The sequence below is a fragment of the Dendrobates tinctorius genome, unplaced genomic scaffold (genome assembly GCF_039654945.1).
Source record: "Dendrobates tinctorius isolate UK_male_01 unplaced genomic scaffold, ASM3965494v1 ptg000196l, whole genome shotgun sequence".
Lineage (NCBI taxonomy): Eukaryota > Metazoa > Chordata > Amphibia > Anura > Dendrobatidae > Dendrobates > Dendrobates tinctorius.
Genome location: NW_027361863.1, coordinates 13,757,742 through 13,770,656, shown reverse-complemented (window position 1 = coordinate 13,770,656; position 12,915 = coordinate 13,757,742). Strand labels below are relative to the sequence as shown.

At 42.9% G+C, this 12,915-nt stretch overlaps 2 protein-coding genes across 2 annotated transcripts in view; both read left to right on the top strand.

The window, feature by feature from the left end:
* Positions 1-6,269, top strand: part of LOC141056193 (ovostatin-like) — a 78,327-nt gene extending 72,058 nt beyond the window's left edge. Inside the window, exons 33-37 of the mRNA XM_073552899.1 lie at positions 346-436; positions 2,078-2,146; positions 2,232-2,337; positions 4,059-4,108; positions 5,945-6,269. Of these exons, the coding sequence (XP_073409000.1) occupies positions 346-436; positions 2,078-2,146; positions 2,232-2,337; positions 4,059-4,108; positions 5,945-5,950 (322 nt within the window). The 3' untranslated portion in view covers positions 5,951-6,269. The remainder of the gene's footprint in view (positions 1-345; positions 437-2,077; positions 2,147-2,231; positions 2,338-4,058; positions 4,109-5,944) is intronic.
* A 121-nt stretch (positions 6,270-6,390) lies between these two features.
* Positions 6,391-12,304, top strand: LOC141056194 (uncharacterized). Its single transcript, XM_073552900.1, has 4 exons — positions 6,391-10,110; positions 10,207-10,417; positions 10,616-10,769; positions 10,884-12,304. Exons 2-4 carry the CDS (start codon positions 10,303-10,305, stop codon positions 12,181-12,183), a joined length of 1,569 nt encoding a protein of 522 aa, XP_073409001.1. The 5' UTR covers positions 6,391-10,110; positions 10,207-10,302; the 3' UTR covers positions 12,184-12,304.
* Positions 12,305-12,915: the final 611 nt, after the last annotated feature.

The following is a 12,915-nucleotide window of genomic DNA, read 5'->3' as shown; positions in this document are numbered from 1 at the left end:
AATTGGCATGTGGATGTCCATGAGGGGTCCATTGGAGCATGCAGCAGACATTGTCCGGCGTGAGCTGTTTGCCTCCATTCTCTGCTGAGAGTGTGAACACATTAAGCCAGGCATATCAGGGTTAGTAGTACATGATTTGAGACAAGCTGCTGATCCAAGTATTGCAAATAATTTAAAAAAATTCAGCAAGGGAATGGAGGTGGTTTTAATTGTGCAATTCAATGGGAATTTATAGAATGCTGGGATCAAGTCAAGAATAAGTTTCGAAAGTACGGTATAGTAAAAATGTATTGGATGCCAATAGCAGACATTCTGCAATATGGTCTATTTTTTTCTTATTTTTAGTTACTATGGAAGTCGAGAGAGGACTAATATGATATTAGTTGACATTAAAGAAATGACTGGATATCCAACTGATCGAAGCTCAGTCAACAAAGTAAGTATCAGAAGTTTGGGTAAAATAGAAGTCAAGAGCTTGCCTGCTAAATTTAAAGGATTGTCCAGTACTTCTTTTTTTTTTGCACTCTATGCCCTTTCATGGTCCAATAATTAAAAAAAGCCATTCACCTGGTGATCCCCGTTAGTACCACTCCCCTAGACCCTTGCTAATCTCCAAGCTTTCATATGACCGCTGCAGACAATTTAGAGCCGCAGCAGTGATGCATTGTTCACATTATCCCCACCCATAAGAAAAGACTGACGGGATACCTGAAGATCAGTATATAGGAAAATTGTCAGGTATGTTTTTGTTTTTTTTTCTTGGTTTGTTTTTATACTATTTACTAGATGGAGGCCTGATGCTATGGCATCGGGAGGGCGGTAATGTCACGATGGGGGCAGGCTTTGCAGCAATGATAATCTCTCCCCCCCATGTGCTCACCCACCTATCCACTCTCTCTTTCCCCATGTGCTGACTTCTCCTGTCTGTGCGCTCTTCTTTGACCTGTCTAACCCATGTACTATCCCCTTTATCTGCTGTCTCTCTCCTTCCTGTGCTGTGTTCTCCCCTCATGTGCTGTCCCGTTTGAGCTGTCTCCCCCCTGTGCTCTGTCTCTCTCACCCTTGTGTCTGACCGTGTACAGAACATACCACAGCTCCTGGGCAGGGGAGGAAGCAAAAGACAATACTGACATTACAGCAGGAGATCGCAGAGGATACATTTTGTGAGGTAAAATATTATTTAAAAACAGTCAGTGAAACATTTTACCTCACAAAATGAATCCTCTGTGATCCCCTGCTGTAATGTCAGTATTGTCTTTTTCTTCCTCCCCTGTCCAGGAGCTGTGGTATGCTCCGCACACGGTCAGACACATTTTTTAAAATGAACTTTCGCTCGTGGGAAAACCCCTTTAATGTGACCGATTTCCTCTGCCTGTACACACGTCGCGTATCTGCTGCCTTGATCAGTCGAATGATTCACTGCGCCTGCACGGAATCCGCGCAGGCGCAGTGCGACGGTGTTCCGCTGGTGGTACCGCGCAAGAGGCTGCGTGAGTGTGAGTAGTGTGTATGGAGTGTGTGTTTGTGTGTAGTGCGACGGTGTTCCGCTGTTGGTACCAGCAGCGGTTTCCATGTTGAGACACCCATCACTTGGATGTCTCAATATGGTGGTCGGTGAACTTCCTCTGCTTGGAATTCTGGGATATGGTGACATCTGGACAGAACAGGAAATGAAAACATGGGCTATGTGAAAAGAAATGTACTGGACGACCTGTTTAGCTAAATAACCTTAAAAGTAAAATTTTTAAGTTGGCAAAGTCATCTAGATTCTTGACTGATGAAGACATTGAATAGCAAGAGTATGGTGCTTGGATGCCTCCGTGAGCACCAGACACTTTGAAGTAACTGGCACCAGTGATTGACCACTGCTCTATTCAGATGTCTTCTCATTGTGGTCATGAAGTGAGGAACGGGGGGTCGGGATAATCAGTGGGAGTCCCATCAGTGGGGGCCATAGTAATCGGAAATCAATAAGGTAGCTACAGAATTTTGATTGTGGAAAATCCCTTTGAGATCTCCTCAACATAATTTCATTGCATCTTCGGATAAAACTAAGTTATGTTTTCTTCTTTTTTAGTTGGTGTTCGAAGAGAAAATATCCGAATATGGATATGAAGAGAATCACGTGTATCTGTACCTGCAACCTGTGAGTATTCACCTGTCTTCCGGCTTTCTGATAAATTCACCTTAAGGTTCCAATGACATTGTGTAACATCCTTTATATTGTACAGATCAGTACTGGCACTGAAGTCTGCTTCACCGTGACATCGTACATGGAAAATCGGGTTTTAGCCTACCACAGCGGCACTGTGATCGCCCGCGATTATTATTATGAAGGTAACGCATCTATCTTATATGATAAAGTAAGATCTCTCCGTGCATCTTCTGAAATTCACTGCTCGTAGATGTACGACAAACCCTGGGACACTTTCCCGCTTTAGAAAACAATGCCCAAAATTAATAAAAAATTACGCAATCTCTGCCAAATCTTTATCGAACACACTTCAATTCCAAAAATCCATAATGAGCAAATGTTGCAACTTAATAATAAATTTGTCGTAAATTACGCCAGCAGGCTTTTTTAAGCGTGGTAGTGCACAATGTTAGATAAGAGCGGGAGAACAATGTTGTCAAATGTCTCAGCCAAATCAGATCTCACACTTTGCACTGAAAGGAGAAATATTCCAAAACACAGTGTCTGCAAATTGAGATTTTGGTTTGGGCTTTTACCCTAGTTCATGTGGCAAGGCTCGTTAGAGAGTCAATATTGACTTTTAGGATTGCTACTTCCTATAGGTGGCACTAGAGTTGTAGTCTTCTTCCTCTCTGATGAGACAATTTGCATATTTCCCAGAGGAGTATTGCGGCTTAAAAGTCTCCTCACCTCGACATGTCATGCTTGACATGTCGCTCTCTCTTGGATCCACATTAATGTGCATTTTTTGTGCAAAATGCTACTTTTTCAACATGTTATGGTTGCAGCAGAACTGTAGTTATTCCTCGTATTTTAAGACAACTGTGACCTTTGTGGATTATACAACTTTTATATAGAAAAGAATCATAGAATCATAGAGTTGGAAGGGACCTCCTGGGCCATCTGGTCCAACCCCCAGCTCAAAGCAGGATTCACTAAATCATCCCAGTCAGATGTCTGTCCAGCCTCTGTTTGAAGACTTCCATTGAAGGAGAACTCACCACTTCTCATGGCAGCTTGTTCCACTCATTGATCACTCTAACTGTCAAAAAGTTTTTTCTAATATCTAATCTGTGTCTCCTCCCATTCAGTTTCATCCCATTGCTTCTAGTCTTTCCTTGTGCAAATGAGAATAAAGTTGATCCTTCTACAATGTGACAGCCCTTGAGATATTTGTAGACAGCTATTAAGTCTCCTCTCAGTCTTCTCTTTTGCAAACTAAACAAGAATCCATAAATACATTAAACATCACACCAAATTTTTAGCCAAACTGTTGTAAATTATTGGGCACAACATCAATGATAATTCTCCCACATCTACCTGAGTTAGTGGGTGTTTCTCATTCTGAAAGCCATTTTTCAACCTAATGGAGGATCTTCCAATAGGTCTCTAATACAACAGGACCATGAAGAAGAAGACTTCTCAATTTACAGTTGATTTTTGATCACTAGGGTCTATTTCTTGTGGAATGATTCACTATCTTACACATGTGGTAGATGTGTTCAGGGGACATACTTGGCAGGTTCTGAACTTGTGACCCCCTTAGATGCTGCAGTCAATGCTAACTAAGGCATTTAAGTGGTTAGACAATGGGGAAAAAAGTCTCTGTCACACTATTCTCCCCAATCTACACTGGGTTTAACAGGGAAATAGTACTATGAACATATATTGCTAAACAGAAGGATATAAGAGCGACAAAAAAAAATTAAGTAAATTTTATCAGAAAAGATATTCAAATGTTTTTCCCAATTTAAGAAACATTAAAGTCAAAAAATGCTTTTTTTCTTGTTTTCTTTTTCTTTGTAGTCTGCTTGAGACTATGACAATAATTTGCGGGAATTTTTTTTTTCTTTTTAATTTACAGAAGACATTGCTTCTGCACCATACTACCACCCCTGCTCACCTTTACTTGAGGTAAGAACAGTTGAGTGTCTCGACATGTCCTCTCTTTAAGTGTATAGAAGATTAAATTCTGAAATTCTTCAATCTTCTGAAGGTGTCGTTTCCAGTAGGCTGCCTCCATAAGTCTTGGGGTTGTGTACCCCACATTTGATACTTGGAATCACAAATAAGTCCAAATGAATTTCATTTTCCAGATCCTCACCTGTCCCTCAGAGCAGGTTTTCCAGTCCTCTTCTAGGAGCCTCCATTCCTCTTCTAAGCGCTTCTCGTCATCTTCTAGGGTCTTACAGTATTCTTTCATCTTCAAAGTAGACTTCTAGGCCTCTGAAACTTACTAGACAGTGTGACATCATGAGGTTGTAAAGCAATGCTCATTGTCACAATGCACATGTTATAATGTAGATGATATCACATGATGTCTAGGCAGCATCAGAGTTGCCAAAAACCGCAGTGAATATGGAAGAGTACTGGAGACACCTAGAAGAGGACAAGAAGTCCAGGTGAGCAGCTACACATAGAAGCTTGTAAGGGTTGGTGAGCATTGAGTATGGTTTTCTTTTTTAAACCCTACATATATTATTCTCTGGAGTCTGCAGAGACCATTGAATGCCATTCGAATTTCCCAGCAGAGTTTAAGTGAATCTGTTAAATTCAAATTTCATCAGATTTGCTCATCTTGTGACCAATAAATAAAAAAAATAATAAAGTGATGGATACTGGAAGCTTGACCGAAAGCACTGAAGAAGTCACTCTCAGAGTTGGACAGATAGGGGTATGTGGTACCACCGTAGAATGTGAGCAAAGTCAATCAAGCCAAAGATCTGGTAACCAAGGCCTAGAAGACCCAGATATGAAGAAGGACTGTAGGGAATGGTTCCTTGAGATTGTCAAATCCATGGTAATGGGTGTATGGCAAAGCTTAGTGATCGGTATCCTATGAGATATTGCAGTAGGTTATATACTTCCGCACTCAAATTGCAAAATCAAGAATAATTTTATTCAACGACTCATGTGAAAAACAGAAATTCAGAAAGCCAACCTTTAGGCCACATCAGGCCTTTTCAAGGTATCTCTGTATATACAGTGGGTACGGAAAGTATTGAGACCCCTTTAAATGTTTCACTCTTTGTTTCATTGCAGTCATTTGGTAAATTAAAAAAAATCATTTTTTTTCTCATTAATGTACACTCTGCACCCCATCTTGACGGAAAAAAAAAAACAGAAATGTAGTATTTTTTGCAAATTTATTAAAAAAGAAAAAACGAAATATCACATTTAACGAAACAAAAATTGATCATATTTATGAGGGATAATTTTTATAAATAATAATTACAAAATTAGTATAGTATGACATACATTAAATATTCATCTAGTATCATCCATGGATTGAAGAAATCATAGCCACATAGAATAAAATAATTAGGTCCAGAAGAGATCCATAAGTAAGTCGAAACGTTGCCTTTCTGAATTCAACTATTTTTCACACAGGTCGTTGAATAAAATTATTCTTGATTTTGCAGTATGAATGGCGAAGTGTATTTTGAATATATGAAGAGAACGTCTTACTTCTGAGCACCTCTTATTTTTTTTTTTGCAGTAGAGCGCACCCTTTTTGCCATTAGTGCAGTTTGTTAGTCAGTCAAGCCAATTCAATATGTCGTTGGGTGGCACAGGGATGAGATGGCTCTGGACAGCAATGAGATGGAGATATTACACATCATAGGAACTAATATATACCCGTTTTCATCCCGTTTTGGTTATTTCATATGTTAGTAGATGCATGTGGTCAATACAGAGTAAGATACAATTAGACCATCCAACCATAACTGGTTATCTTTCTTTCTCCAGGAATAAACTTGGTACCTTCCCATGGATCAACTTTCATGATATTATGCTTTCAGCACCAAGTAGAGAAGTTGTAGCACTTTGTTTGCAAACTGTAAGACTGATATATCTATGAAAACTGCGCAGATGAGACAATTCCAGCAAGAAAAAATACAAGAACTTCAAGGAAAATTCACAGCTTTCCTCGTGTAGTTACCTTATATCTACAGCACAAAGAAATTAATTTGACTCCTATGATCAACTTGACTTTCTCTCATTTTAAAGTCTCTTCTGTGATATTACATCTGTAGTTTCATTATGAAATATAGTAAAAGACATTCAGTCTTCAGCATCGTCTTCAACTTGTTTTTGTCATTCGCTTTAATTATGTGCAGAAAAAAAAAAGTTTCCAGAAATAAAAGAAGAAAGTCTATTGGTCAATCATCAGGACCTTCAAGGGAAGGTCGAGTTATATCAAAGAATTGGAAAATGGAATTATAGGTGAACAGGAGCGTAACTGTCTCAGACACCACCATGTTAGTCTGCGTCTGATGGCCCCATAGTATGTCTCAGATGGTCTTATAATTCATGCCCGAGATGGCCCTGTAATACATTCCTCAGATGATCCATTTTACTTTTCTCAGTTGGCCCAATAGTACATGCCTCAGATGGGCCTACATTACCTGAATCAGATGGTCGCATAGTACCTGATCAGGTGATCCATTGCACCTGCCTTAGATGGCTCCATAGTGCCTGCCTCAGATGGCCCCACAATACCTGCCCTGAATGGCCCACAGTAGCTGCTTTGGTTGGCCCCATATTACCTGCCTCAGGTATGCACATAGTTCTTGTCTCAGATGGCCCCATAATACCTGCTTCGGATGGACCCATAATACCTGTCTCAGATGGCCCCATAGTGGCTGCTTTGGTTGGCCCCATATTACCTGCCTCAGATATACCCATAGTTCATGTCTCAGATGGCCTCATTATTCCTGCCTTATATTCCGAAATAATGCTTTCTACAGGTGACCCCGTAGTGATTCCCTTTTATGCCCCCATAATCCTGCCTCAGATGACCAATTAGTGCCTGCTTAAGTTGAGCCCCATGGTAGCAAGATTTAGCAGATATCAGACTTGACATCATACTAATAACGTCACTCATCTATTGCAATTTCAGCTTGGGACTTGCCATTGACCACAGAGGCTCATAGGATTAATTTTCTGGAAAATGTATGGACCATTGTAAGAAATCTTTTTGCAGAGAATTTGGTGACAGATAAAATCCTAAAAAATCTAGAAAAGATCTGAAATAAGAAATATAAAACTGAGACTAACATCATAAAGCAGATCCAGTCAGGGCTAATCACAACCCAAAACTCATCAAGTAGGTACAACATCCAGGGAACGCTAGATGCAAAGCTATAACTGGTACCGCCTGAATCCCAGTAATAAAATGATGTAATACAGTGTTATAGGGCAGGACTATAACGTGGCACTGCATGCTCCATACATTACAATATAGGTTTGGAGGAGTCTCATATTGTTTTATGCATGGACCAGCAGAACAATGTCCAGGACCCTCTTCTGGGCAACATAGTCTACAACTCACCAGAAAGAAAATAAATAAATTTAGCATATCTTACTAATCGAGAATTTTTCTTCTTCGAACTTGAGTACAAGTAACTAAAATGGTAATTGGAAGAGTTTTCGAAAGGTAAGGAAGCATGGCAAAGGCTTATGAAAGATGTTTGGGATTTTGTAAGCAAGTACAATTGAGGATGGTTACTTTCTTGTAAGCCCACCAGGGCCATGAGCTCTTCAGAACTGACATGTAATGGCCCATTTGCAACTGCACAGGTTTCATACACTAAAGGCTAATATTGATGCAAAAAAAACAGATTACTTACGGTTAATACTTTTTTATGGAGTCCACGACAACATCCACTGAGAGAGTGGATCCGCCCCTAGGAACAGGAAGCCTACAGAAATAAAAGGGGTGGTCCCCCTCGCCCCCTCAGTTGAACTACAGAGAATGAGAGGAACTGCCAAACCAGATTTAATCCATTGCCATAGTAAAGTATCTTACTGCACTTAAAAATATTCAGGATTGAGAGTCCTCAGTAGTTGATACCTTTTAATGGCTAACTGAAAAGATGGTAATACATTGCAAGCTTTCGAGACTACTCAGGTCTCTTCATCAGGCTAGACTAATACAAAATCTGAAGTCACATATTTATGCACAATACAGCCTAGAAAAAATGCATTTACTGCACTTAATCATTTACAACTATATATATATATATATATATATATATATATATATAATCATCACCCAAAGTGAACGATGTACATCCACAAAACAATAGGAGGGGGAAGTGAGTGGGTGGTGTCGTGAACTCCATAAAAGAGTATTACTGGTAAGTAATCCGTTTTTTTCTCCTCACCACGACAGCACCCACTGAGAGACTTTCAGAGAACCATCATCTGGGAGGGACCACGGTGTTGAGGACAGATCTTCTGAAAACTAAGTCAGAGGATGATGACAAATCAAGCCTATAGTGACTATAAAGTAAAGATGGTGAAGACCATGTTGAAGCCTTACATATAAGATCAATCGGAACATCCGCCTTCTCAGCCAAGGAGGATGCCATAGTCCATGCCGAATGTGCCTTTATTCCATCAGGTGGACTTTCACCTTTTGCTGAGTAGGCAAGACAGATTGCATCTCTGATCCATTGGGACAAGGTGCTTTTCGTGACTCCAGACCTCTTACCGTGGCCCTGAAAGGACACAAACAGACCCCTGCTCTGCCTCCAGGGATGAGTTCTCTCTATATAACTCAGGACAGCTCTTTTCACGTCAAAGGTGTGAAATCTCTCCTCCTCCGGAGTCGAAGGATTATCAGAAAAGGAGGTAAGAAAGATCTCCTGATTTCTATGAAATCTGGCCACTACCTTAGGGAGGTATGAAGGGTCTGGCTTCAAATCTATCCTATCCTGAAAAAATAACAGGAAGGGAGGGTCAATTGATAGAGCCTGAATGTCACTCACTCTCCTAGCAGACGTTAAAGCAACTAAGGCCTCTTTCACACATCAGGTTTTCGGCGTCAGGCGCGATCCGGCGCTTTTGACTAAAACCGGATCCGGCGAAATGCAATGCCGGATCCGGTTTCCCCCCCATTGACTTGCATTAGAGCCGGATCGAGCCGGATGGCCATGCGTTTCATCCGATTTTCGCCGGATCCGGCAATGTGACGCGATCCGGCGTCTGGAAAAAACGGCTACTGTAACGTTTTTTGTCTCCGGCGAAAAAGCCGGACACGCCGGATCCGGCGTGTCCGGCTTTTTCATACAATGAAAGCCTATGAGCGCCGCAGTGCGCCTGATCCGGCGACAGCCGGATCCGGTTTCTTTGGTCTGAGCATGCTCAGTAGCTCTGCCCACAGGACATATATAAAAGCAAGACAATGGGACCCTCAGCCACACCCAACATGCCACCCAAGCCAAGAACCAGGAGCAGGAGAAGGCAGCAGACATCTGCAGCAGCAGCACCATCAGCACCACCCCAAATGGAGCAGCATGCTGAACAACGGGAGGGGAGTCCAGCAGCAGATGAGAGACGGTAATTATCAAATCCCCCATTCCTCCAAACTAGGGCTATGGAATATCAAGATATTCATTGGCCCTTTGTTTCTCTTTATTCAACAGCCGCCCAATAGATGCAGCAGCAGCAGCAGCAGCAACACCACCCACAGCCATGGAGTCTGGCCTTGAGGAAGACAGCACATCTTCTGGGAGCCCTCCCTCGCATCGTCAGCGTTTGACGGTAAGTTTTTATTTCCAAAATCCATCATCTCTGTAATATATGTGTATTCATTGCCTTTTATTTCAAAACAGGAATCACAAGATGAAGAGGAGCTCCCAGAAGAAGAAGGAAGGGGTGGACAGACACTTGGAGTGGGCTCACAATTGGTAAGTTTTTTGCATCAAACGCAGAAACACAACATCACACTACACACAACACATAGAAAACAATGTTCTGCAGACCACACACAGCAAACAAATGCCTACATCCAAAGACATAACATTTTTTGTTTTCTTCTCTAGTCTTCCCAATCTGGTGCTCGGCCAAGAGGTCCTCGCAGTGCCTCCCAGGGTCGTCGGCGACAGCAACGCGGCGGTCACCTGCGTGTAAGTATAAATATTTTTGCTTTGTTTTTTTTGCACTTTTTATTTCATTTCTTTTGTGGAGGCTAATTATGTTATTTTTGTCTTTTTCTTTAACAGCCTTCACAGCTTGCTCCCGACTCTGACGGTGAGGATGGAGGGATTGATGTGGACCGCCTCATCGATCTCGTCAGAGAAAGGGAGCCGCTCTGGAATATGGCTGACCGCCACCACGCTGACCTGATCGTTACCCGACGACTCTGGGAGGAAATCTGTTCGCTCCTTGTGGACCACTGGGAGGACCTCGAAGCTCGGGCCCAGATTAAAGAGCGTAAGTATATACAGTACCGGTTGCTTGATTTAAACCAGTGTTTCCCGAACTCCAGTCCTCGTGGTCCCCACGGATCATGTGTTCAGGATTTCTATTTACTTTGGAAATCCTGAAAACATGACCCCTGGGGACCATGAGGACTGGAGTTTGGGAAACACTGATGTTGTATACTAACCACTTTGTCCTTTCTCGTTTCAGGGGAGAGAATTGTGAAGCGGTGGCGGTCTGTGAGGGATCGTTTCAAGGAGTTCAATAAAGAGATGCGGGCCCCGAGTGGATCTGGAGGACGCAGGAGCAAGTACAAGTACGCACGAGCCCTGTCGTTCCTCCGGGAGACAATGCTCACCAGAAGGTAAATATTACACACCACATGTGACAAAAAAATGTTTAGATGTAACTTTTTTTTTTCAGCCAGGGCCATACCATGTCACTATTTTAATTGTTTTTTTTTCTCTTTATTCCACAGCACGGTGAGCAGCACTCGGGAGCCTGCACGATTGGACCCTTCTGAGGCGATCCCTGAGGAGACCGGCACCGAGGGACACTTCGACCGCCCCGGTACATCTGCACCTTCCCAGCCTTCCCACACATTCGACCCATCTGTCCCATCCACCAGCACAGGAGCATCGTGGCCGCCTACATTACATGAAGCTGCTGGAGAGGAGATCGCTTTCCCTTTACCCCACCCTTCTGCCCCTGCCACCTCTAGTACACCTGCGGGTACTGGGCGGCAGCGGCAGAGGGGTCAGGAAAAGACTTATGCGCCAGAGTTCTTGCATCTGAATGCATCTTTCCAGAACTGTCTAAAAGTCTTGTCAGAGCAAATCTCCGCAGGCTATCAGCAGATCAACTCCAGCATTCTGGAGGTGAAGACACTTCTGCAAACCATGCATTCAGAAGCAAGATCTTCGCCAAACCACACCTTTTTCAGGTCTGTTGTGGAGCGCATGGAAACGCTCTCTCCTGCCCAGCAGATGCATGTAATGCATTCATGCCACGCTGCTCTCCAGCAAGTTACCTCCCAACCTCCTCCTCCCACCACAGTAGTTCCTCCACCTGCACCCCCTCCAGCCACTTTCCATCCTCCCCCTCCTATTACATCTACACCCCCTCCAGCCACTTTCCATCCTCCCCCTCCTATTACATCTACACCCCCTCCAGCCACTTTCCATCCTCCCCCTCCTATTACATACCATCCACCTCCCCAGCACCAGCAACCTCCCCAGCACCAGCAACCTCCCCAGCACCAGCAACCTCCCCAGCACCAGCAACCTCCCCAGTACCAGCAACCTCCCCAGTACCAGCAACCTCCCCAGTACCTGCAAACTCCCCAGTACCTGCAAACTCCCCAGTACCAGCAACCTCCCCAGTACCAGACATCTCCCCACTTCCAGCAACCTGCCCCGTACCAGACATCTCCCCACTTCCAGCAACCTGCCCTGTACCAGACATCTCCCCACTTCCAGCAACCTGCCCCGTACCAGACATCTCCCCACTTCCAGCAACCTGCCCCGTACCAAACTCCTTCCCCATACAACTTGCCATCAACATCATCTGCTCCTACAGTCCCTGCCCAACCCTCCACTCCACCACCCACCACCTCTTCTGCTTCCCACATGTCCACCCATTCTGTAGTTTTTTCCACACCTTCACCTCTAACTGTTCCTTCCCCACCACGATCCCAGTCCTCTCTCCACACTCCCAGTGTCGAAGTGTCCCGCAGCCCCTCCAGCAGTATTTCCACCACACACTACACAGATTTATAATGTGTGTATTTAAATAAAAATGACCAGTTTTATGGTTTCAAAGCTTTATTAAACAAGTTTATTAACATTTTTAAAAAGTTTACTAAAAAAAACATTTTTCAATAAAAGTTAAATTATTTTACACTGGTTGTCTGTCATTTCTTTCTGCGGCGAAAAAGGTTAAATACAGGGTATTTAAAAGGTGAAATGGTATTCAAAACTAGGTATATAACTGTGGGTAAATTTTAGCTTTTTGCCACAGTTGTGTTCCTGGTTGTGTTTGAAGCAAAGTATTTCACCTAAAAAGTTGTGTTTATTGTTGGTGATTTCCTAACAATGTACACAACTTTTGTTAAAAGGTGAAATACTTTGCATAAAACACAACCAGGTACACACCTGTGGCCTAAAGCTAAAAATAGAGACCATGACAAGATAGCCAACTTTGGTTGGCAAAGGTATATACTGTTGGTACAGAAGGTACACAAGTTTGGTTAGGGCACAAATCTTTCACACTCTGTCATCCTGCCAGTGTACTCTGCCTTGAGGTGACATAAAGTATAGTGCAAAATTGTCCCTCATTACTGAAACCGTCACAGAACTTCTAGTGGTAATGTCATGGTAATCTTGCAAGGTGGTTTCTTCAGAGGTGTCCTCAATGGAAATGGGTTCCTTGCAGATAACAAAATTGTGGAGTACCACGCACGCTTTGATCACCTCGTCCACAGTTTCTGTCTTGAGGTTGATCGCAGTCAA